Source organism: Macrobrachium rosenbergii, chromosome 27, assembly GCF_040412425.1.
Source record: "Macrobrachium rosenbergii isolate ZJJX-2024 chromosome 27, ASM4041242v1, whole genome shotgun sequence".
NCBI classification, from domain to species: Eukaryota; Metazoa; Arthropoda; class Malacostraca; order Decapoda; family Palaemonidae; genus Macrobrachium; species Macrobrachium rosenbergii.
The window spans coordinates 3344948-3372447 of record NC_089767.1 but is presented as its reverse complement, the minus strand read 5'-3'; the positions used below and the strand labels follow the sequence as shown (position 1 = coordinate 3372447).

The 27500-nt window shown below is 36.3% G+C and overlaps 1 protein-coding gene across 8 annotated transcripts in view; it reads right to left on the bottom strand.

Annotated features, from left to right (window-relative positions):
• LOC136853354 (uncharacterized) overlaps positions 1 to 27500 on the bottom strand; it is an 832536-nt gene that overhangs the window by 55865 nt on the left and 749171 nt on the right. For all 8 annotated transcript variants that reach the window (XM_067128722.1, XM_067128726.1, XM_067128721.1 and 5 more), the window contains 4 exons: positions 16800 to 16985; positions 13148 to 13291; positions 11056 to 11274; positions 8824 to 9039 (listed from right to left, as the gene is read on the bottom strand). In XM_067128722.1, coding sequence (XP_066984823.1) covers positions 8824 to 9039; positions 11056 to 11274; positions 13148 to 13291; positions 16800 to 16985 — 765 coding nt within the window. The remainder of the gene's footprint in view (positions 1 to 8823; positions 9040 to 11055; positions 11275 to 13147; positions 13292 to 16799; positions 16986 to 27500) is intronic.

Here is a 27500-nt window from a genome sequence, read left to right as displayed (position 1 = left end):
AAAAGAATAAAAACACCCCTTTTTTTCATTTTCCTTTACATCTGGGAGGGAATTTTACTCATAGATGCAAGGGGGGCGTGGAAGGAAGGACCAACTCTCAGAGGGGGAGTGGCAATTAAAAGGTTAAGAACCGCTGCTCTATAACTCATCAAAACTTCAGCTGTGTTGCCACATTTTCAAACTAAATGTCCTCAAAAGATGACCTAATTAGAAGCTCTTGAATAATATCAAAATCTTTGAAACCCATTTTCTCAGAATGGGGGAATAAATCGTCAAACTAGGGACAATTGGATCAGTTCTGAACTGAATCTGTGGAGTTTGTGAATCCGGTGATAAACAGGCAACGTATTTTTAGAGGTATTTCACACAAATAGATGATTCCTGAGTTCCCCTTTAATTTATAGTCTTCCATGACAACTAAAGTGAATGCTAAGGGTTTCCAGTGATCTAAAATATTATCTGCGAGTTATTCTAACTGACAAAGGTCTTTGCATGGAAATTTGACATACCAGAGTCTGAGTGAAAGAGTTCCAATTTACCACCAAATGACAGCCATCAAAAGAAAGTTAACCTAAGCATTTCAATCAGCTGAAGGCGTTGAGTTTTTCACATGATGAAATGAATTGCAAAATAGTGCTAAACCTGATTATCTTTAAATGCGATGTGAGCGAACTGGTCATATATCATCGAGTTGGAACACTGGATATTTGTAACGTGAAGAATAATATACTTTCTTCTCTTTCATTTTCTACAGCAGCTGAATTTGGTCGCGTGAACAAAGTTATGACAGACAAGACGACAGAGAGAGAGAGAGAGAGAGAGAGAGAGAGAGAGAGAGAGAGTAGGTCCCATGACTTGCTTGCTTTTGTTTATTGATACGATATACTTTAAAAATGGCCTCACTCCTCATATTCCAGGGTTGGGTCTGCTTGACTTTTGTGACAAGTCAGGCCATCTTTAAATTTTATTCTATCAATAAACAAAAGGAGTGCGAGTCATGAGACTCTCTCTCTCTCTGACCAAAACTCTCATATTATTAAAATTACACAAAAACGAAATCCCAATAACTCATGAACCCCGCCTCTCTCTCTCTCTCTCTCTCTCTCTCTCTCTCTCTCTCTCTCTCTCTCTCTCTCTCTCTCTCTAATTTTTCTCATATGAACAAAACTACACAACAAAAGGAAATGAAGAGAGAACGAAGCGTATTACTAAAATTACATGAAACGAAATCCCAATAACTCCTGACTCTACAAAGAAAGAAAGACCGGTGGGGTGTACACTCTCTCTCTCTCTCTCTCTCTCTCTCTCTCTCTCTCTCTCTCTCTCTCTCTCTCTCTCCTTTTGGGGATACTTTCTACCTCTCGAGAATTGGTCTTGAAATCACGTCAGAATTTTTGTCCCCTCAGATTCTCCCACTCGGCAAAAGGGGAAGAAGGAATGGAACGGTTCAAATCTTGCGTTAAGGGAACACAGGTCCTACAGTCCCCCAACGACCCCCACACCCCAACCCAACCCAACCCCTTTGGCAAAAGTGTCCTCTTTTGGCCCGCCGACCTGTTTGGAAATCTTAACGCTCTCCCACTACAAAGGTGCAGCCTCTCATTGTTAGCGTTGATTTTTTTTATTTCTCTCTCTCTCTCTCTCGATTTTACTGCCATGTTTTTTTTAGAAAGGCTATAGGTAAGAAGAGAGAGAGAGAGAGAGAGAGAGAGAGAGAGAGAGAGAGAGAGAGAGAGAGAGAGATCTTGATTTTATAACCATCTTTTTTTTTAGAAAGGCTATAGGCAAGAAGACACACGTGCGCGCGCGCACACACACACACACACACACACAGAGAGAGAGAGAGAGAGAGAGAGAGATATTGTTATTCTCCTGCGTTATCACATTTTCTCTCACGTTCCAGATTTTCTTGTTTCCACACGTCTCTACTGGTCCCTTTCTTTGTTACATGGGTACAGGAAGTCACTGAACTGAAACGAGAGAGAGAGAGAGAGAGAGAGAGAGAGAGAGAGAGAGAGAGAGAGAGAGAGAGAGAGAGAGACTCAGCGCCCACCTACAGTGGAACTAGATAGAAACTTCGGTTTTAAATTCTTTTCAGTTAAGTTGCTATCATATGGGGGTCACCAGTTCCTCGTATTTAGGGAATTACGGAGCTAATGTACATTTTCCAAGTAGTAAAAAGTAATTAACTTATCTTTAGTTTTCTGAAAAGAAAACTATTGTGCCGACTTTGTCTGTCCGTCCGCACTTTTTTCTGTCCGCCCTCAGATCTCAAAAACTACTGAGACTAGAGAGCTGCAAATTGTTATGTTAATCGTCCACCCTCCAATCATCAAACATACCAAATTGCAACCCTCTAGCCTCTGTAGTTTTTATTTTATTTAAGATAAAAGTTACCCATAATGGTGCTTCTGGCAACGCTATAGGATAGGCCACCACCGGGTCGTTGTTAACGTTTCATGGGCGGCGGCTCATACGTCATTGTACCGAGACCACCCAAAGATTGATCTGTTTTCGGTGGCCTTGATTATGCTCTGTACAGAAAACTCGATTGCGCCGAAGAAACTTCGACGCATTTTTTTTACCTGTTTATTTCGTTCTTATTTTAAGATAAAGATTGATCCACAATTTTCTGGATATCTTGCAGGTGAATTGCATGTGACAAGTGATGAATATAGACTTTTAATTATAATTTAAATTTAAAAATGTTTTATTTGTATACTTCAGTATGTATTTATTTACGTCCATTCACAAAAACACTTATGGAACAACCATTAAAAAAAACAGTAAGAAATGCGCCGAAGTTTCTTAGGCACAATCGAGTTTTCTGCATGGCCGCTACATTGAATAATCAAGGCCACCAAAAATAGATCTATCTTTCGGTGGTCTCGGTATAATGCTGTATAAACCGCGGCCCATGAAACTTTAACCATGGCCCGGCGGTGGCCTATCCTATAGCTCAGCCAAAAGCACGAATACGGCTAACTTTAACCTTAAATTAAATGAAAACTACTGATTCTAGAGGGCTGCAATTTGGTATGTTTGATGATTGGAGGGTGGATGATCAACATGCCAATTTGCAGCCCTCGAGTCTCAGTAGTTTTTGAGATCTGAGGGCGGACAGAAAAAGTGCGGAGAGGAAAAAGTGAGGAAATAATAAGGTGAGGACGGACAGAAAAAGCCTGAACAATAGTTTTCTTTTACAGAAAACTAAAAAAACATCAACTAAAATCTGTGAGTAATTACAAAACACACGATTCATCAACTGATTTAGAATAAGAACAAATACTCAGTGTATCTGCCTGCTTATTTATCAATGGGTAAACCTTCCGGATGAAGGGCACACTGTATTTAGAATTCAGACCTGCTAAAGATTACAGTTTATGAAATTCAAATGTACCTATTAATAATAACAATAATAATAACAATAATAATAATAATAATAATAATAATAATAAAAAGAAGAAGAAGAAGAAGAAGTGGAAGAAAATAATAATAATAATAATGATAATAATAATAATAATAATAATAATAATAATAATAATAATAATAATAATAAGAAGAAGAAGAAGAAGAAGAAGAAGAAGAAGAAGAAGAAGAAGAAGAAATAAGTAATAAATATATCTACACAAAGTGATAGAACAAAGAAATGTCAACATATTCAATTTTCTTGACAACATGAAATCATCATATATATATATATATATATATATATATATATATATATATATATATATATATATATATATATATATATATATATATTTTTTTTTTTTTTTTTAACCTTCTCTAGTCGGGGAAGGTCGAGAATTTTCAGACGGGAAGAAACAGAAATAATCTATTGCCTTGTTACCGTTTGTAAAATAATGCAAATTTGAATTCAACGGGAAATTTTACTCTCTTTTATGCAAGCGTATATGGAAATTTTTGAAAGCATTATATAAAAAAAATTCATTCAAAGCAACGGGACATGATTCAGGTCCGTTGACGATTTAGTATGCATGCAGCTTGTGAACCAAAATTGAATTGAAATGGAATATAGAATTTAGGTCATAGGCGAAGCACTGGGACCTAAAAGGTCATTCAGAGTTGAAACGGAAATTGAGAATAAAAGGTTTGAAGGGTGTAACAGGAGGAAAACCTCACAGTTGCACTATGAATTGTTAGGAGGGGGTGGAAAGTCAGATGGAAGAAAGAGAATATGAAAGGAGGTACAGTAAACGGAACGAAAGGGGTCGCAGCTAGGGGCCGAAGGCACGCTGCAAAGAACCTTAAGTAACGCATGCAGTGCACCGCATGAGGTGCACTGATGGCACTGCCCCCTACGGGTAGTGCATTTCATTTGCCAAATGAAATGCATGAGTGCATCAACAGAATTCACTACGGAAATGGAAGATGAGTTCAACTACAGAGTGCACAGAAAACCTGCCAGTATTTTTGCCTGCGTACATTTTTATTAAGGCCAAAGCAACAGAGCCCAGAAGTCAGTTTTCACATCCATATTTTGAGAAGCACTACGTAAATGTTACCCTGAGTACACTGATGATGAAACACATAACGAGGAATAAGGCAAGAAATTAAACTGTCTCGATTCTGCATTTGACAATGCATTCAGGGAATAAATCTATTTTAGAATAAATTTACTTTAAAATAAATTTATTTTAAAGTCTATTTTAAAATAAACCTATTTTAAAATAAATTTATTGTAAAATAAATCTATTTTGAAATAAATTAATTGTAAATGAAATTTATTTTGAAATAAATTTATTTTACAAAAAATTGATTTCAAAGAAAATTTATTTTAAAATAAATTTATTTTAAAATTATTTTATTTTAAAATAAGTCCATTATAAAATAAACTTATTTTAAAATTGAAATATTTTAAAATAAATCCATTTTAAAATAAATCTATTTTCAAATAAATCTATTTTGAAATAAATTAATTTTAAAGCAAATTTATTTTGAAATAAATTTATTTTAAAATAGATTTATTTCAAAACAAATTCATTTCGAAAAATAAAATTGATTTCAAAATCAATATGAAAAAATGTACAGATTTAAAGGATAGCAGCTGACAGGGAACTAGAGAAAAGGTGTGAGCTCACCCGCATAGTTATACAAGACCAACACAATTATCAATGTAAATAATTTTTTTTCTGCAATCAAATGTACGTTCGCTTGTACAGTCACCCTAGCAGGTACATTTCAAATTTCAAGCACTATGCACCAGTCCTCTTGAAGACGTCTTGGAAATACTAAATACGAATGAATATATATATATATATATATATATATATATATATATATATATATATATATATGTATATATATATATACACATACATATATATATATATATATTTATATGTATATATACATATATATATATATATATTTATATGTATATATATACTCACATATATATAGTACATTGTATGTATGTGTATGTGTGTGTGTGTGTATGAGCGCACACGCATAAATACACAAACAAAACATTCATGAAATACATTTTTACAAAAATGCATCAAACAAGCACAGTATCTTGGTCTATTCAATGATTCTCTATGCCATCAAGTATACGTTATTAACCATCAAATATTCATTCCATTAACGGTACTGGGACCGGACGGAGGAGGAGGAGGAGGAGGAGGAGGAGGAGGAGGAGGAGGAGGAGGAGGAGGAGGAGGAGGAGGAGGAGGAGGAGGAGGAGGGAAAGGGATGCCTAATCAATAATTGATCAGAGGCCAATGGTTTCTGATTAGTGACTTAATTGCTCATCGAGCGATGCCCATGGCGGAGATTTGGGTATTTACTAAAAGCCCAATTCCCTCTCGCCTTCTCTAATTTGCTCCATATCTCTTCACTGGCACAACTTGATCATTTTCTTTTTTACTTTTAATGGAACCTAACTGACATATGAATATCACAGCATATTTTCTCTCCACCGAGTTTGCGGTCTCTGTTAAATTCAGTGGCTTTGCGACCGATTTCTCTGATCAGGACAAATGCATTAAGCTTTTTGTTAAATGTCTAATTTCTGTCAGTTCCTAATCTCAGTACATTCTGTCAATTGCTTCAGTAAGTATCATATCTGAACGGGTATTTCATCCCTCAAAAATGCGCTAATGTTTTCTGAAATCTCTCTCTCTCTCTCTCTCTCTCTCTCTCTCTCTCTCTCTCTCTCTCTCTATATATCTAATATATATATATATATATATATAAATATAAATATATATATATATATATATATATATATTATATATATATATATATATATATATATATATATATAAATGTATGTATATATATATATATATATATTTTATATGATGCCTATATACATATTATATACATATATAAGTACATACACACATATAAATGTATGTACACACACATATATATACATATTTTATATGATGCATACACACATACATACATGTATATCTATATACACACATTTATAACGTGTGTACATACACACATATATATGCATGTACAGTATGTATACTGTATACATGTGTATATACACTTATATATATATGTGTGTGTGTGTGTGTGTGTGTGTGTGTATAAAGGCTCACCCATAAACCCATGAACAGAATATGAACCCCAGTTAAAATATGAGAAATACTCTCGAATCCATATAAGAACGCATCGTGAACTTTTACACTAAATTAGACACGGCCAAAACCTTTCTGAAACGGAAAGAAAGACGTAACCAAAGACTGCCGCAGTCCAGCCTTGAAATGTTCCTTTTCGTACAGTTTTAACAAGTTTCCCAGCCAATCTATCACGGCGGCCCTGGGAGAAATAACATGCGCTACGGACACAAGGTGAAAGGGCAAGGCATTCAATATGGCAAAGACAGAGAAGCTTTAATAAGAGATAAACAAAAGTATACCATAGGAATATATCGTATCAGAAAATTTAGGGAAAAATGATGAAAACTACTTAAGCTTACATATGCACAGCCATATATATACATATACATACATACATATATATACATATGTATAAATATATATATATGTATAGTATATATGTTTATATATATTTATACATACATATAAAATATACATACACACACATATATATATATTTCTGACTCACATCGGGATCGAACCCCGTCTCTCAAATGAGAGGCCAGGGCGCTACTTGCTGACTCACACAGGTCAATTGGTAGCGCCCTGGCCTCTCATTTGAGAGACTGGGCTTCGAGTCCGATGTGAGCCAGAAATTTATTCCCGTGAAACATCTGCCCGTGTGTTCATTAATTCGATATCTATCTATCTATCTATCTATCTATCTATCTATCTATCTATCTATCTATCTATCTATCTATATATATATATATATATATATATATATATATATATATATATATATATATATATATATATATATATATATATATATATATATATAGACCATTTCCACTGACCAGGGTGGAATTAAAGACAAAAAAAAACAACAGTCGCTGTCATATTCAGAAGCTTTAGAGCAAAGAACGAAATATATCGATTCAGAAAGGTTAAAAGCACAAAAGGAAATATATCTGTTCAGAACACTTAACAGCAGAAAAGGAGCTATATCTGTTCAAAAAGTTAAAGGCAATGAACAAAATATATCTATTCAGAAAGGTTAAAAGCAAAACAAAATATATCTATTCAGAAAAGTTAAAAGCACAAAATTTACTATATCTATTTAGAGAGGTTAAAAGCACAAAGGGAAATATATATATTCAGAAAGGTTAAAAGCACAAAATTTAATATATCTACTCAGAGAGGTTAAACGCAAACAACGAAATATATCTATTCAGAAAGGTTAAAGGCAAAGCAAAACAAAGAAAATACATCTAATCGGAAAGGTTAAAGGCGGAGAACAAAATACATCTAGTCAGGGAGGTTAAAAGCACAAAAAGGAAATACAAAAAAGAAAAAAAAACACGACGGAAAAAGCCTGACAGCGCAGCACCAAAGACGAAACGCGGCCGATGATAAAATCGTTCCCGAAAGAGACGATGCACCGGAAAACGAACGAGGCCTCTTACACGGCAACTTTCGCTAAGCAGATTCGGAGAGAAAACACACATAAAAGTTGTTGACGTCAAACCAACTATCGGGAAGGGGATTTCTTCTTTCCCGTTCTATCCTCTTTTGCTCTTTCGCTCTTTTCCTCATTTTGTTTGGGAGGTCTTTTTTTTTTTTTTTTTTCTCCTTCCCTCGATCCCCGATCTGCAAAACCTCTCGCCACCACCATAACAAATACGAAACTGTTTTCGCCGCCACAGAAATTCTTCGTCCTTGAAGACAGAATCTTATGAATATCTTATGAATGGTTTCACCCCCGTGGGATGGGGATTACCTCGTCGAGGCCCTCCTGTTTTAATGGTATAAATTCTGACAGTGCAATGAACACACTTCTAGTTATCTCTCTCTCTCTCTCTCTCTCTTTCTCTCTCTCCCCTCAAAGTTACGACTCCCAACATTCGTCTAACCACTCAGTACATAATTCCCCTCTTAGGTCAACAGAGGTACACTGGATTTTAAGGAACGCAACCATTCCAGATTGGCTACCAACACTACGAGGCCAGGAGAGAGAGAGAGAGAGAGAGAGAGAGAGAGAGAGAGAGAGAGAGAGAGAGAGAATCTAGACTTAAAGCCAAAAAATCAATAATAAAAAGGGACGCATGAGAGAGAGAGAGAGAGAGAGCAAACATAAAAGACAAAACAAAACGGGAATAAAATTATGATAAAAAAAATCAAATGAGAAAAATCGAGAAAGATGGAAAGAGAGAGAGAGAGACAAACTGCTGACACTCACCCTTGTCAGCCTTGCTACAGTCGACCTCGTGCGCTGCCCCGAGCGTCCTCGACAATTTATTGCCCTCGGGGTCGACGCACCAGCAGATGAGGCCGTTCCTTGAGCACTGACGAGGCGTGTAGAGGCCGTCCTCCTCCCTGCACTGGGGAACGTACCCTTTTCCCTCACGTTCGGTGACGATCAGCAGCTCGGCGATCATTCTTTGTTGCAGGCAGGCTGAGAAGGGAGAGGGTGAGGTTAAGGATCGTATCTTAAGTTCGTGAGTCTTGTTTCTTGCCCACAGAGACACAAGGTTAATAAGAACGTGTCGGAAGTTCATACGTCTTGTTTTCTTGCCCACTGACATACGAGATTAATGATGATATTATAGGTACATGATTTCAGACTAAAAGAAAACTGTTTTATTTGCTCAGGTAGCAAATGATAAAAGTATGTCCAAATACTCTTTTGAAGAACAATATGGATACTTAAGACTGAGTGGTTCTCAATCTTTTTTTAGCGATGGCACCCTAACTAATGTAATCATTACTGTGGCACCCCTTCTTCACCATCACACCACATCGCATGAATTAACTTCTTATTTAACGAATGAAATTATTATCCGTACTTAAAGCAAAATCAGCACACCGTGCATGCAGAAATATACTGTACAAACAAAGAGCATATCAGAAGAATTAGATGAACATAATTAGAGTAGACACACTGATAATAATTCTAAAAGACTTCTGCAAACTTTTTTTTTTTTACAAACGTTCCCTGAGATGACCTAGCCAAGACAAAGTTCATGATAATCTTGCAGCACCTCTAAGCACTGTCCGTGGCACCCCAGAGTGTCACGGCACCCAGTTTGAGAATCACTGAGTCTCAAGTCATGATTTCAGGCTAAAGAAAAATGTTATATTGTTCAGATAGTAAATAATTAATTAAGTCATGATTTCAGGCTAAAAAATGTTATATTCAGGTAGTAAAAGATTAAATAAGTCATGATTTCAGGCTAAAAAAAATGTTATAATGTTCAGGTAGCAAATGATTAAATAAGTCATGATTTCAGGCTAAAAAACGTTATATTGTTCAGGTAGTAAATGATTAAATAACTCATGATTTCAGGCTAAAAAAATGTTATAATGTTCAGGTAGCAAATGATTAAATAAGTCATGATTTCAGGCAAAAAAATGTTATATTGTTCAGGTAGCAAATGATTAAATATCATGATTTCAGGCTAAAAATGTTATATTGCTCAGGTAGCAAATGATTAATAACTCATGATTTCAGGCTAAAAAAATGTTATATTGTTCAGGTAGCAAATGATTAAATAACTCATGATTTCAGGCTAAAACAAACGTTATATTGTTCAGGTAGCAAATGATTAATAACTCATGATTTCAGGCTAAAAAAATGTTATATTGTTCAGTTAGCACATGATTAAATATGATTTCAGGCTAAAAAAATGTTATATTGTTCAGGCAGCAAATGATTAATAACTCATGATTTCAGGCTAAAACAAACGTTATATTGTTCAAGTAGCAAATGATTAAATGACTCATGATTTCAGGCTAAAAAAAATGTTATATTGTTCAGGCAGCAAATGATTAAATAAGTCCAACTACTCCTTTGGGAAAACAATATGGAAGTTCAAGTAATTTACATAAAAGTATGGATGAAGTTACTGTAAAATGGTATGCAAATCTCATTATGTTCTCAGTAAAGCTCTCTCTCTCTCTCTCTCTCTCTCTCTCTCTCTCTCTCTCTCTCTCTCTCTCTCTCTCTCTCTCTCTCCAAAGCAGCCATTTTAATTTCAACGAGCATTGGTTATAACTACTTCTCTCTCCAAGGCAATCATTCTAACTTCAAGGCACTCTACTGGTTATATCAATTTCTCTCTCCACAGCAACAATTTAATATCAATGCACATTTACTGTAGCGACTTGTCTTTCAAAAGCAGCTATTTTAATTTCAATGTCATACTGGTTATATTTATTTCTCTCTCCAAAGCAACCACACTAACTTCAATTCACACTGGTCATAACTAGGCTATCTCCCTGTCTAAAGAACCCATTTTCATTTCAATGCACACTGGTCATAACTATCTCCCTGTCTAAAGAAACCATTTCAGTTTCGATGCACACTGGTTTTAACTATTTCCCTCTCCAAAGCAATCGGTTACATGTCTCTCTCTCTCTCTCTCTCTCTCTCTCTCTCTCTCTCTCTCTCTCTCTCTCCACCAGAACCCACCGGTCAAATTAGCGGGCTGGACGCAGTGCTGGCCACAGATCTCCGAGATGCAACACTTCTGCGTGGAGGGGCACTGCAGGTCGTGCAGGCAGGAGGCACCACATCTCATTTCCTCCTGCTCTCCGTCAGCGCCTACCAAGGAGTTTCCGTCTTCTAATGGACACTCGCCGGGTTTCTTAAGCTCGTCCACGGCTGCACAACACACGCCGTAATCTTGGCCTGTTCAAAAAGGAGTTGATCGTTATTTCAGTGCTCTCCGTAATCTTGGGTTGCTATCACGTAAAGTGGAATATGTAATAAAAACCAAAATAAAAATATCAGCTGTCTGAACTGTACAATCCAACGTCGTGAATTTGGAAAACCCATCGGCAATTCGTCAATCTGCGGGACACATTTTCAAAAAAGGATTTTATCATCACTGCTTTCCTTTAGGCAGGAATTCGTGGAATGGACTGCTATCACGTAAAGTGGCCTGCAGAATAACAACCAAAATAAATATACCAGCTGTCTGGACTGTACAATCCAGCGTCATGAGTTTGAAATACCCGTCAGCAATTCGTCGATCCGTGGGACATATTTTATCACCATTGCAAACCTCCTTTCTTAATTCTTTACACAAGAGGTCTAATAGATTCTTGGGATGTTCAATAACAAATGGATGGTGATAATGTGGTGGAGGAAAAGGAACAAAAATGAGTAAGCGCATGAGAAGGAAGAAACATTTGGAGAAGAAAGATGACGAAGAAAATAAAGACAACGAATAATAATGTGGAAATAAGAAACAAAAGAACAGCAGAAAAATGACAAAAAGAAAGAATGATGTTACGAGCTTTGTAAAACATTTACCTCCAAATGGTAAAACCTTCATTATATTTATAGGGCAAAACACAAACAAAGTTCCTTTAGTTTTCTGACGATTAAGGAAACTTGAGGTTACTCAAAGGAAGGCAGTCCGTAATTTACATAACATTCATAAAATGCTTAAGAAAATATATCTGAAACGTCAAGGTGATAGTACGCAACTGGAAACTTGTAGGCAAACAAGTATACATGACTGAAGTAATTACGTTTCAAACGCAAATATTTCAGTGACTGAGAAGTACAAAAATTACTCTATTTTTAAAAGAATATATTTAAAAAAAAAATAGCGCTCGGGTAAATTAGAAAAAGAAAGGTAAGGTTGGATAGTAACAGCGGCTCACCATTACGAACAGGACTTCGACAACAGAGACAACGATAATAATAATAATAATAATAATAATAATAATAATAATAATAATAATAATAATAATAATAATAATAATAATAATATTCGACAGTTCTATTGTGAGGAGAGGTAGTCCTATCTTTGTAACATGAAGTAACAAAAACTATGAGAAAAGCTTAATTTTACATAAGATTATTATTATTATTATTATTATTATTATTATTATTATTATTATTATTATTATTATTATTACGCTTTTCCTGCACATCAATATTAGTCAATAACTGGCCAATGTTCATATTTCGATGGATGAAACAGCGCATTTCTTACAGCAGAAATTCTTTATTTTAAAGCATTTCAGCAGGTTACTGAAAATCTACGAGTAACACCCCATGTTTCAGCAACCTGCTGTAATGCTTTAAAATATTGAAGAATTTCTGCTGTAAGAATTACGTTGTTTCATCCATCGAAATATGGACATTGGCCAATTATTAAATAATAAATACTGATGTGCAAGAAAAGCGAATTATTAGAAGAATTGAGAAAACTCGGTATAAAATCAATTCGCAAAATGCAGCCATTTTATTCAACAAGACTTGCCTCAGGGAGGGTGTTCTTCCTTCTAATAATAATAATAATAATAATAATAATAATAATAATAATAATAATAATAATAATAATAATAATAATAATAATGCCGCAACCAACCAAAAACAAAGTGAACACTCTAATATGGCAAAAGAATAAAAGGCTTACTCATGCAGCACTCAAACTATTTCACAAGTAAATACATAAGTATATAAATAAAAAATAAAAAAAATAAATAAACAAACATAAAAATAAACAAATAAAACGAATCAGCACTAGAAACAGCTCAGCCCGAACCTCTGGAGACGTGGCATTTGTAGAGGGGTGGGCACTCGGGCTTCCCGGGATCGGTGCCACAAAGGAAAGGCTTCTTTTGGATCTCGTCCAAGAGGAGAGGATCTCCCAAGGGACACATGGACGAAAGGCTTCGGGCTTGCTTACCTGAAAGGAGGAAAAAAATAAAGAAAGAAAATAAGTACACATTAGTGAATCCATATGAGTTACCTGAAAGAGGAAAAAAAGAAAAAGAAATAAGCACACATTGGTTAATTCATATGAGAAAGACCATAGCATAGTAAGTTCAATTTCTGAATATGTACGAGAGAGTTACAAGGAGTTACAAGGATTAGGATGTCTCAAAGACTTATTAGTCCATCCGAGGAGACATCATGTGCTCACTTATCTCTAGGAGCAGGTTTTACTGTTCATTCACAGTGTTCTTCTAATGATTTTGTCTAGCTTTCCTTTAAACTCTTCCACACTGTTGCTGTTTACAACTTCTGGAGGTAGTTTACATATCTTTTATGTAAAGAAGTTCCCACAATGGGATGTGTTGTATCTCTTCAGTTCTAGTTTCCATTCATTATTTCTTGTCTGGTTTTTGTTTAATGTGAAGAGGTTACTGTCTACTTTTGTTATAACTTTCAGTATCTTGAATGCTTCTATTAGTTGTCCTGGCAACCGTCGTGTTTCCAAGACATACATGTTCAGGCTCTCAAGTCGTCTTTGGTATCCTATTTGCCTGATGGATGGAATTAATTTTGTGGCTCTTGCTTGTACCCCTTCTAATCTATTTACGTCCTTTCTTAGTGTTCGTGACCAAAACTGTACTGCGTATTCAAGATGAAGTCTAACTATGGTGTGTAGAGCTGCAGCACCGTTTCCTTGTTTCTGTATCTGAACTGCCTCTTTATGTATCCCACTAGTTTCTGTGCCTTCTTTTCAGCTTTCATGCACTGTTTTGTAGATATTAAGTCCGTGGTAATAATGACTCCAAGGTCCTCTTCTTGTTCTACACTATTTATGTCATTCCCAAGCAGCATGTAGTTGGCATGAGGTTTTTTGTTCCTATCTGTAACACTTTACACTTATCCAAGTTAAAAGGCATTTGCCATCTTTTTGACCACTCTCCTATTTTCCTTAGATCATTTTTAAGCTTTCCACTGTATCTGGGTATGTCCTAGTTCGGTGTCATCTGCAAATTTGGCTGTCCTACTAGTTAAATCTACATCAGTGTCATTAATGCAAATCAAAAACAAGAGCGGGCCAAGGACAGAACCCTGGGGAACTCCGCTTGTCACATCTGCCCATTTTGATTCTTCACCGTTTATTACGACTCTCTGTTTTCTATTAGTTAGCCAGTCTTCGATCCAGTCTGCTATTTATCATACAATTCCTAAAGCTCTAACTTTTGTCATTGGTTTCTTGCGTGGAACTTTGTCAAAGGCCTTTTGGAAATCTAAGTAGAGCATATCTATTGCTCTACTACTGTCGTAAATACCAGGCATATCATAAAAAAACTCCAAGAGGTCTGCTAGACAGGTCTGTTTTGTTCGAAGCCGTGTTGACTGTTTAACAACAGGTTTTTCCTATCAATGTGATCCAGAATTTGATCTGCAATTGTTGAGAGAGAGAGAGAGAGAGAGAGAGAGAGAGAGAGAGAGAGAGAGAGAGAGAGAGAGAGAGAAAACTTTATCTTATCCTGAGAGAGAGAGAGAGAGAGAGAGAGAGAGAGAGAGAGAGAGAGAGAGAGAGAGAGAGAGAGCCTGATAAGGTTAGTCCAACACTTAGTTTAACAAAACTCAAGCGTAAATTTTGTCATGTATATACCAGTTATATCTAGCAAGCTGATGAACGTTAACTTGCTTAAAAGCCTTAATAAAACCATTTCGACATTTATAAAGCCTTAGATAATGCTGCTATCTAGCTATCATGACCATCCTATTATAACACATGCTCTTATGCACATAACTAGGAAAAAAGAGCGTCGTTCATTATCCAAAAATATAATTTCTAGACTATATGATTATACGCAACGAAACTGCAACACTACCCAAGAGAATAATTGCATATTCTGATATCATGAGCCATAAAATACATACATGATTTTTCGTGTACAATGAGCTCAGGGATTACCGTACAATTAATTCTTGGGTTAAACTTGCTGCGCATTCATGAGGTTAAATTAAAACTGGTTCTGAAATTTCAGAATATTAAATCTAATTTAATGTCTAAGTGTGTGTGTGTGTGGGTGCGTTTTTTTTTTCAGAAAACTACAATTTCCTCATGAGCGTGCTAATCTGCATACACCGTAATACATGACAGTACATATTTAGAAAAAAATTTATCTTTGACCCAATACCCATTTGAACACACCTACTATATCATAAATACACAGGGTCCTCTTTATCAAATAATCTTTGGGCGTCTTGAGACAGCTGAGCCTGTCTTAATGTTTTATAAAGGCCACCTCTTCGACGTCAAAACATTGTCTTATAATGTTTCCGTTTTGGGACGAGGAAAGACTTGGAAGTATCTCTCGGTAAGAATAAAAAAAAAAAAATGTTCTCATGTCAACAAAATATAAAGGAAAATCAGTATCGATGCACGACTGCTTTTGTAATAGTGCCATTGATCAACGTGTGTGTATGTAGTATTTGGTTTATATATATATATATATATATATATATATATATATATATATATATATATATATATATATTATATTCATATAATATAAATGTATATATATATATATGTATGTAAGTATATATACATGCATATACATATACACACACATATATATACAGCATATATATATGTATGTATGGATGTATGTATGTATTACATATTTAACCTTTAATACTAATATTAATAAAGAATTATTTTTTAAAAAAATAGAAACATGGCAATACCACTTTTCAAACTAAAAACAGCGTCCTTTCTCATTTACATTGCTGGTGTCACTTTACACCAAGTATTGCAAAACACCAAACAATAACTAAAGCAACTGCAAACGAACATTACGTGATGTCAGACCGCTGACAACAAAGAATGATTTTCTGATCGCTTTGAAAATGCTGCCGAGAGGCGTTTGACATTTATCAACGAGTAACATTAGAAGGGGTGAAACATATTTGACACTTCGTTTTGCATACACACCCACACACATCGGTATATGAACGAGAATATATATATATATATATATATATATATATATATATATATATATATATATATATATATATATATATACATATACATATAATTTGATAATTTTCAATAAAAAGATGAGAAGTGGAATATCCCTATAAACGCAAAACTTCCGCGACGTTAGCTGCTTTCTACAACAACTAGGAATGCTCACCAGAAGCACGTTGGTCCCTAATAACACACACACTGAAATTTATCTACACCCTATATGAACTCTCTCATTTTCCTATCCCACACCTCTTCCACGTCATTTATCCAGTCCTCTCTAGGCGTTACTCTTCACATCTCTTTCCTGACACTCCTGAATTACACACCAGAAGAAGAAAACCAAACTCTTGCAATTTCTTTCCTGTAGTTCTTTCACATCAATTATCCAGTCTTCTCTAGGCATTACTGTTCACCTCTCTTAAGTAACACTTCTGGAATAAAAACAAGCAAAAAGAAACCAGGCACTTACAAGTTGGGAGTGGAGGGCAGGGCTCGGCAGCGCAAGGGGCCTCTTCCAGAGTGCAGGACGTTTCCCCGGGGCAAGCGATGTCGCGGCAGGGGTCCCTGCACTGACAGAGGGGGCAGCCCTCCTCGTCCAGCTCGAACTCGTAAGGACACAGCATCCGGCACTGGTACCCGGCACATGGTTTGGGCGCTGTTGGAGGAGAGTGACAGCTCAGTTAGTAGGTGGTTCTTACTGAGTGGCTAGGAACGTAAAGAACATGTATACTGACTATTGACGAAGTGATAAAAATGACTGCGTCAGTCACTGCGTCTACACATATATAATCTGAAAGAAAAACAAGTATAAAATGCCCCGAAGTTCCTTCGGCGCAATCGAGTTTTCTGTACAGCGCATAATCAAGGCCACCGAAAATAGCTCTAGCTTTCGGTGGTTTCGGTGTAATGCTGTATGAGCCGCGGCCCACGAAACTTAAATCGCGGCCAGGTGGTGGCCTATCCTATGTCGTTGCCAGAAGCACGATTATGGCTAACTTTAACCTTAAATAAAATAAAAACTACTGAGGCTAGAGGGCTGCAATTCGGTATGTTTGATGATTGGAAAGTGACGATCAACATATTAATTTGCAGCCCTGTAGCCTCGGCAGTGTTTAAGATCTGAGGGCGGACAGAAAAAAAGTGCGGACGGACAGACAAAGCCGGCACAATAGTTTTCTTTTACAGAAAACTTAAAAGGCATGACTGCTTGACTGATTCTATGAGATTCAGGCTGTTCAGCCATGCATTGGGTACTTCCAGCCATTCAGCACTTGAGACAGAGAAAAGATGGAGTTGGAGTGGCTGGACAGCGAGATAAAGAGATCCAGAAGATAAAGGAGATGAAGTACAAGGGTCAGAAGGTGGAACTGGGAGAAAACCGACAGTAGCGCTAAGAAGGAATAGTCAGAGAGGTTGGACATCAACACTGAGGAACGGAAGCAGGAACAGAAGTAAAGTAAATGGCTAAAGAGGCTGACTGTGCAAAAAAATGGCATGATGATAATAATATCAATACTATTAATATCAATAATAACCATACCAGACTTAAAATAAAACACATTGTTTGGATAATAATAATAATAATAATAATAATAATAATAATAATAATAATAATAATAATAATAATAATAATAATAATAATAATAATAATAATTCGTTGCGCAAAAGCTGTAACATGATTTCTGTCAGGAAAAGTTGCTCCGACACGGCAGATGAAAATTAATATTTCAGTGAGGTTCCACCTGGTCCAAAGGTAACTAAATTGCCCGCCCAGAGGATCCGCCCGCATTTGAAGGCGCGCAGAAGTAAAAGGTTCTCGCGCAGACGTGTAAGTTGATTGTCTTCAGACCGAAATTGATGTTTATCAGTTTAAGCAGCGAGTGGGAGGAGGGCGACGTATTCACATAAATACAAATGTGAATTTTTTTTCCATTACATATACATACATATATATACGTATATATGTATATATATATATATATATATATATATATATATATATATATATATATATATATATATATATACATATATACATATACACGTGTGTTTTTGTTACTTGTACAAGCGACTTTCTTATATTCACAAATATTAAGCCACAAATACCGTTTCACATCGAATTCAATGTATACCTGAGAGAGAGAGAGAGAGAGAGAGAGAGAGAGAGAGAGAGAGAGAGAGAGAGAGAGAGATAAGCCATTCTTATTAAAGAATTGGCTTACTACATTATCAGGAAATCAGAGAGAGAGAGAGAGAGAGAGAGAGAGAGAGAGAGAGAGAGAGAGAGAGACATAAGCCATTCTTATTAAAGAATTGGCTTACTACATTCTGTGGAAAGAGAGAGAGAGAGAGAGAGAGAGAGAGAGAGAGAGAGAGAGAGAGAGAGAGAGAGAGATAAGCCATTCTTGCTAAAGAATTGACTTACTACATGTGGAAATCAGAGAGAGAGAGAGAGAGAGAGAGAGAGAGAGAGAGAGAGAGAGAGAGAGAGAGAGAGAGAGAGAGAGATTAGCCATTCATGCTAAAGAATTGGCTTAATACATGGGGAAATCTGAGAGAGAGAGAGAGAGAGAGAGAGAGAGAGAGAGAGAGAGAGAGAGAGAGAGAGAGAGAGAGAAGAGCTCATTTCCAACGAAAGACGAGTCTATTAACTCCCGCGGAATGATCCAATGTCGGATCATGGAGTCATCAAGCTGCCATCAATCGATGAACTGGACTAAGAGGCGAATGGTTTTCATTTCAATCAGATGTGGGACGAAGGATGAAACGGATGGAATGCGGGGTTCAAGATGAAACTAATTTATTATACATACGTATAATACGAAGGACAAAGAAGTGTTGGTACAAGAGTCAAATGAACTTCAAATGAAATGGCTATTGGCCAAATGATGAGTTAAAGTTTTGTGTATGATGAGTTGTGTGTATATATATATATATATATATATATATATATATATATATATATATATATATATATATATTCATATAATTATATATATATTATATATATGTATATATATACACAAACAAAACACACACACACACACATATATATATATATATATGATATAGACATATACATACATACCCATGTATGTACACGTATGTGTGTTCATATAATGTACTGAACATGAGGAGAGAAGATTAAAACTTACCAGTAAAAATAACTGATTACCTCCAGCAAAAAAAAAAAAACAAAAAAACACTAGTATTTTGAAGTTTCACGAAACAGTTCACGCCATAATTACTGACAAAACTTGAAAATACCAACAACATCCGTTGCATCTAAAATAAAAAAAAAAAGCTGCTATAAAATCCTTTACTCGAATACTACTGGTGGGAACGAGGCTGCTTCCTAACAGTTAACATAATGTGTATTACGTTTCCGATGCCAAACGTATATTTGGGATAGCCCGCCCGCGCGCTCACAAGAAGTATAAATCTACATAATACACCTCCGAAAATGTACCTCTCAAGGCAAGAGAGGGAACTGTTGGAAAAATTTATTTTCGCTCCGGGTTTTCCGATGAAATTTATAGAAGCCATTACTGGGAAGTAGAGTTAAACCAATTCAAAGTAGGACTAAAACAATTCTCACTGAAGTGCCGAGGAACGGTGCCATACGTATGGACTGGGGTTGGTTGGGGTAGAGGGAGGGAAGGGGGTTAGATGTGTATTTAAAGTCTCAGTGGTACCAAAAAATATGAACTTTCCTTAACGAAAAATCGTTTCTCATGGAAGAGAAGAAGTAGGAACTATCAATTTGATTTCATTTCATGGAATTTAAGTTGTCAAGCCAACCAATTTTGCTATCCAGCGCTGGGGACAGTGAAAAGAGGGAGTTGGAGTGGTTGGACAGCAAGATAAAGAGATCCAGAAAACAAAGGAGATGAAGTACAAGGATCAAAAGGAGGAACTGGGAGAAAACCCCACAAGTGCACTATGAAGTAAGAGATGGAACGACTGGACAGCAAGACTGAAGAAAGGCAGCTGGAATGTAAGTAAAATAAAAGACTAACACGTAAAAAATGCGACGACGTTTCTTCGGCGCAATCGAATTTTCTGTACGGCGTATTAATGCTGTATGAAACTTTCAGCCACGGCACATGAAACTTAGCCACGGTCCAGTGGTGGCCTGTGTTGTTGGTACTACAGCAGTGACAGAAGTGCGATCATGGCTAACTTTAAGATTAAATAAAATAAAAACTACTGAGGCTAGAGGGTTGCAATTTGGTATGTTTGATGACTGGAGGGTGGATGATCAACATACCAATTTGCATCCCTCTAGCCTCAGTAGTTTTTAAGACCTGAGGGCAGAAAGAAAACGTGCGGACGGACTGACAAAGCCGTCACAATAGTTTTCTTGTACAGAAGACCAAAAAGTGGGTGCAGTTAAAGGCCGAAGGGATGCTGCAAACACCCTTAAGTAATGCCTACAGTGTGCCACGTGAGGTGCAATGACGTCATTAACCCCCTGGGGGGAATATAAAATAGTTGTTGCCACATATGCACTATGACACTACTTAACATAGGGTGAATGCCGGTAAAACATTATTATATATAAAAAAAATTATAGTTGAAGCTTTGGGCAAAGAAAGTTTTGAAGATCTTGGATAACAAAACATAGAATATGAACACAGAACATATCTTCATGTTCATGTGTGTGTGTGTGTGTTAGGTTGAGTTCGCATGATATCTGAAGAACAGGTGAATGGAATTTGTTGAAATTAGGTGACATCGAGATGATTCATGTTTTGGGGGATATAAGCTCATAGCTAAATGGTTTCCCTGGCAACAAAGCATCTGCTGCGAGGTGACTTAGCCCCGAAAGTTGATTTTTTCGCGACGATATTCAATATATCTACCAAGCTTCGTCAAAGTCTAAAATTCTCCTCTCAAGATATCTCATGAACGGTGCAACAGAATCTGATGACGCTTGACAGATTTCTCAGGAGACCTTGAGATATGTTTTGGGAGAAGTATCCTTCGACATGAGATGTTCCATGGTACCAAGTTGTCAACTCGGTGTCAATTTCTCCCGCATATTTGCCATCCAGACTGAGTTACCTACTGGCAATCAACTTATCTGAAAGGCTTCATCTAATCATATTCACCCGTTCCTTGTATATAAGGTCAAAAAATAATTCAGACAAGCATAAAACCTTAAAAGGGATCGGTTGGGCACTGAAAACCTCCGCCAGCGTTCCTAGGAGGTTTCAATATCTCGCGTTCTTGAGAGAGAGAGAGAGAGAGAGAGAGAGAGAGAGAGAGAGAGAGAGAGAGAGAGAGAGAGAGAGGAGAGGGAGGGGGCATTAGGTCGCTCTCGGCTAAAAGGTCAAGTTCATGTCTATCCCAAAATTGAACCACTAGTTTTCAGCAAAGGACCAAAATTTGGGTAAAATTTTTAAGAAAATCCTGCAAAAAAATAAAAGACAAAACAAGTAAAAATGCGCCGAAGTTTCTTCGGCGCAATAGTTTTCTGTAAAGGCCACTGAAAACAGATTTATCTTTCGGTGGTCTCGGTATAATGCTATATGAGCCGCGGCCCATGAAACTTTAACCACGGCCAGGTGGTGGCCTGGCCTGGATCGTTGCCAGATGCACGATTAAGGCTAACTTTAACCTTAAATAAAATTAAAACTTCTGAGGCTAGAGGGCTGCAATTTGGTAGGTTTGATGATTGGAGGGTGGATGATCAACATGCCAATTTGCAGCCCTCTAGGCTCATTAGTTTTTAAGATCTGAGGGCAGACGGAAAAAGTGCGGACGGACAGACAAAGCCGGCACAATAGTTTTCTTTTCCAAAAACCAAGAGGCCAAACAAACAAACAAACCGAGGGTGATAAATCAACCTCTTTACTTGGAGGTAATAAGAGACTTAGCAATGAATAAGTTTAGTAAGGGAGCGAGTAGAGTGATATTGACATAAATACAAAAGTCCACAAAGCAAACAACTGTGCATGCGCACCGAATTCACAGCCAAACAGCTGTACACATCTAAAACCAGTTTGAATTATCACCGGAATAACATTAATCATAAACAAATCCAGTGCGGATAAAAACTTGCAAAGACAGAATAACAGAACAGGAAATAAAAAAAAAGAAAGTAGGAGACAGTCTACCTGAATCAAGTTATTCTTTTAATTCAGAGATAAAATCTTCCTGTTTTTTATAGACTCCTCGCAGGTATTCCCATTGAAAATACACGACCAATAACGCCCGTGAAATGAACATGTCTAAACATTGTGAAACTCTCCCGAATGGAGAGAGCGAGCGCTTACACACACACACACACACACACACACACACACACAAGACGAGGCGCGCACAATGACAGAGAGCTTCTAAAATGCATGAAGTTTTCGGAAGAATTCTGACAAGCTGCTATTTCGTAACAGTCTTTGTACACATCTGAGCAGCGAGTCGCGAGAGGAGGAGGAGGAGGAGGAGGAGGAGGAGGAGGAGGAGGAGGAGGAGGAGGAGGAGGAGGAGGAGGAGGAGGAGGAGGAGGAAAAATCATGAATAGTGCAGAGCAGCCTGGTGTATAAACACGGTAAAATTTAATTAAGTTTACGCTCCCTTTTCTGACTGCTTCTTCTACCTTCTCTAGACATGAGAGTCAACCGGCAGGTTAGTAAACATGCACGGAAAAACGTCCCCTTAATATTTCATCCCTCGGCTCTGTAACTGCTCCAGAAAGGACTGTACACACCAGTTTCTACTAAGTGCAGCGAAATTGTGTTTCAGAGCAAAAAACACTCGGTGCTCACAAACTACGTATATATGCATACAAACATTCACGCGGTTCCATACACACATGTATATATATATGTATATGCATACAAACACTCACACGGTCATATATACACACGCGTATGTATATATTATACAAATATATATATATATATATATATATATATATATATATATATATATATATATATATATATATATATATATATAAAGTAAATTTACTGAACAAGTCCTTTGCAAGAAGATATACAACCACAGGCATTGTAACAAATTTCAGCAATTCATCATTGTTAGGAGACACGTATATATATATATATATATATATATATATATATATATATATATATAAAAATATATATATATATATATATATATATATATATATATATATTTGTTTCAAGCAATGATGAATTGCTGAAATTTATCACAATGCCTGTGGTTGTATATCTTCTTGCAAAGGACTTGTTCAGTAAATTTACTTTATAAGTCTGCGGTTACCATACTCCAAATGTAACTATCTCGCCTGCGAAGTGGGCATCGAATACTCGAGTCAATGACAGCAAGAGGTAAGCAACACGGAAAACACTGCATCAACTAAATAGATAAAAATGTGCAATAAAGAGAGTATAAATCAATTTGAATTCATATACACACACACCAGGTTTTTCGAAAACTGAATTCCCAGAGAAATAGAATTATTAAACTTAACAGGAAAGCAAATAGGGAAAAAACCTTGAAAACCTTAAGAGAGTGGGTGTGGAGAGAGAGAGAGAGAGAGAGAGAGAGAGAGAGAGAGAGAGAGAGAGATGATCTTTTCCTAAACAACACAGAAAAATCTTGACTAAAAGTCAAACGACTGTAAGTGCATTGTTCAGTAACTTACGCATCTGCTCATTTAACTGTAAATATATCTATGTATAATGAATATACATACATAGATACATATATAAATACATATATATGTACATACATATATATGTGATGTATATATATATATGTATGTATTTATATATGTATCTATGTATGTATATTCATTATACAGAGATATATTTACAGTTAAGTGAACAGATATATATATATATATATATATATATATATATATATATATATATATATATATATATATATATATATATATATATATATATATATATATATATATATATATATATAATATATATATATATATAACTTCTTACAAGGGAAAAAACGTTATGTAAAACAAAAACGGAATACATGGCCACGAGGAAAGTGAAAAAACGGAGTACAAAAACTTTCGCCCGAACTTCAGGCCATTTTCAAGCAAGCTACAGACAATGGAACAAAACATTATAAAGAAAAACTCGGTTTTACAAAAGAAGAAGAAGAAGAAAAAAAACAAGATTAAAAGGGGTACGTAATCATTTTAATCCATACAAAGGTTATTACATTTGGATGAGTTCTTTCACGCGAGGATCAGCCGTCTTGGATTAACTCTGGGTACTTGGAGAAAACAAGGCGAGACAAAGGATTACTAACACTCTTTACTTTCTCTTCTAAATCTCTTTCGAACCTCTTTGGGATGGAGAATGAATCAAGAGTTTATAGTCCTGGGCTTAAATCGATTTCGTTTTCCTCTGTTCGTTATAGAACAGAATAGAGTATAGAATTTAGGCCGAAGGCCAAACGATGGAACCTATGAGGTCATTCAGCGCTGAAACAGAAATTAACAGTAGAAAGGTTTGAAAGGTGTAACAGGAGGAAAACCTCAAAGCAGTTGCACTATGAATCAACTGTTAGAAGAGGGTGGAAAGTAAGATGGAAGAAAGTGAATATGAACGGAGGTACAGTCAAAGGAATGGAAGCGGTTGCAGCTAGGGGCCGAAGCGACGCTGCAAAGAAACTTAAGTAGTGCCTACAGTCCACCGCATGAGGTGCACTGGACGCCACTAACCGCGTACGAGGTTAGTTGGTTGTATTAGTAGAGATTCAGGTAGATTTCTGAGCATTGTCTTTTGACAAGTTCTTTATCCCACCATTTCAATCCCCGTGGTGGCCTGTCCTACATAGTTGCTATACACACGATCATGGTTAACTTTAATCTTAAATAAAATGAAAACTACTGAGGCTAGAGGGCTGCAATTTGGCATGGTTGATGACTAGAGGGTGGATGATCAACATACCGATTTGCAGCCCTCTATCCTCAGTAATTTTTAAGATATGAGGACGGACAGGAAATGTGCAGACGGACAGACAAAGCCGGCACAGTAGTTTTCTCTTCAGAAAAATCAAAAGTATCACAGTCCACACGTAGGATTTTATAAACAAATGTTGCTATTCCCGTCTCCATCCTCCTTCCTTAGTTTTCAAACCCTTTCATGGTGAAAAAGACGACTAATAGGTGACATAGGTAAATTAAAATATAGCACTGCAATCTCCACAAAAGAGAGAGAGAGAGAGAGAGAGAGAGAGAGAGAGAGAGAGAGAGAGAGAGCTGATAACAACAGTGTCTGATATAGTAAAGAAAGAAAACTGATCCAGCTACAAAAATATCAGGTCAAAGAGAGAGAGAGAGAGAGAGAGAGAGAGAGAGAGAGAACAACAAGAGAACAACAAGAGCGTGTGATACAATCAAGAAAGAAAACTAATCCTAATATTTACCAGCATCCAACTACAGGACTGGTGGCAAAAATATCAGGTCAAAGGGAAAAGGAGAGAGAGAGAGAGAGAGAGAGAGAGAGAGAGAGAGAGAGAGAGAGAGAGAGAGAGAGAGAGAGAGAGTCTCTTCCAAGACATTTTTTCCCTTTCGTTCTCCGCGAATTAAATCGCTGTATTCTAGGAGCAATCCTGAGAAAGCGACTGCCGTTTATTGCAACGAATGTCTGCCATTTTTCTTGTGGTCAATTACATTAGAATGATTCAATTAGATTCTTCCCTTAACCTCTTGTGGGGGATTTTACCATCCTTTACGTATTTCCCAGGGCATACTCTTTTTCCCCTGATTAAAAGTCATGCCACAAATGCATGAATTTCTATAACTTAGAAAAAGACACTTTCATTCTTATTTGATCATATAGTCCCACGCACTATACCTAAACAGCACAGTAAGAACATATTACTTGGCGTAAATCTATGCTCAGAATTTTAAAATATTCACTGATTAAGATTTTCCCAACATTCGAAATATATTGGAGAATATGTGCAGGACAAGAAGGGACGGGGGAGAGGGTGGGGGTGATGTGACGGAGAGACAGGTCTCTAGGAGACAGAACTCTTCGGTTACGGTTGGTTCACACTGGACTCTGAACAGGTACTGAGAGTTCAAAAAAAAAAAAAAACAGAAAGAAAAAGATGGCGTGGGAAGAGATTGCTGCACTGCCTCACTGGTAAATAAAATTATCCTTTTACTTTAGAGACAAAAAACTTATCGTGGTTGCAGCGGAGATAATCTTTATGATCGATAACAAAGAAATAAGAGTTCTGAAAAAGGCATGACTCTATAATATTATTTTACAAGGGCAATTTGTGGTATAAGGAGATGGTTTCGATATGCAACAAGAGGGGATAATGAAGTTAATAAGAAAAGTAGACGTGAAAGTAACAGAGCAGAGAATTGTATGTGGATCACTATATCACAGGAAAAGTGCATAAATGAAGGCAGCGAATGGAACTGGTTTTTACGCCTAATAAACGAAAATGTGACGTACAAAAGTTGATGATGATGGTGTAAATTACAAAGAGAAGTGAAGCTATTACAACTGTAAGGGTGGATAAATGAAGTTCATTGCAGACTCAAATCTAAAAAAAAACTGGTTTCAGTGACTTTGTAATACTACGTTCACAACTGAAGCTTTTCCTTAGCCTCTGACTAACTATATATAAATAAATAAATAAATAAATAAATAAATAAATAAATAAATAAATATATATATATATATATATATATGCATATATGTTTATCTTATATAATATATATATATGCATATATATATATATATATATATATATATATATATATATATATATATATATATATATATATATATATATAAATGAGAATAAGAATCTTCAAGTTAGCCAAACGTACGAGGAATACTTACATGACCTGTTTCAAAACCACCTACAGGACCATCGAACGCCCTCCCAAAATCACCGAGACCCCTGAGTGGTCCTCCTTCTCGCCCACAGATTGGATAGTTCCGATACAATCTTACAACGTGTATTTCCGATGCCGTCCCACCACCAACATCCTGCCTGGCTTATCATATCAGCTAATCCCTAATTTTTGGTAGGAATCTATAAACACCTTTTTCATGCCTTTGTGCTCGCTCTCCGCTGAGGAAGGAACTGTGAGAGTTAAAAAAATCCTTCCCACGGTTATACTGCTTTCATAAAATAAGCAAAATCTTTTAATAATTGCTGATTTGCTTTTGCAGGT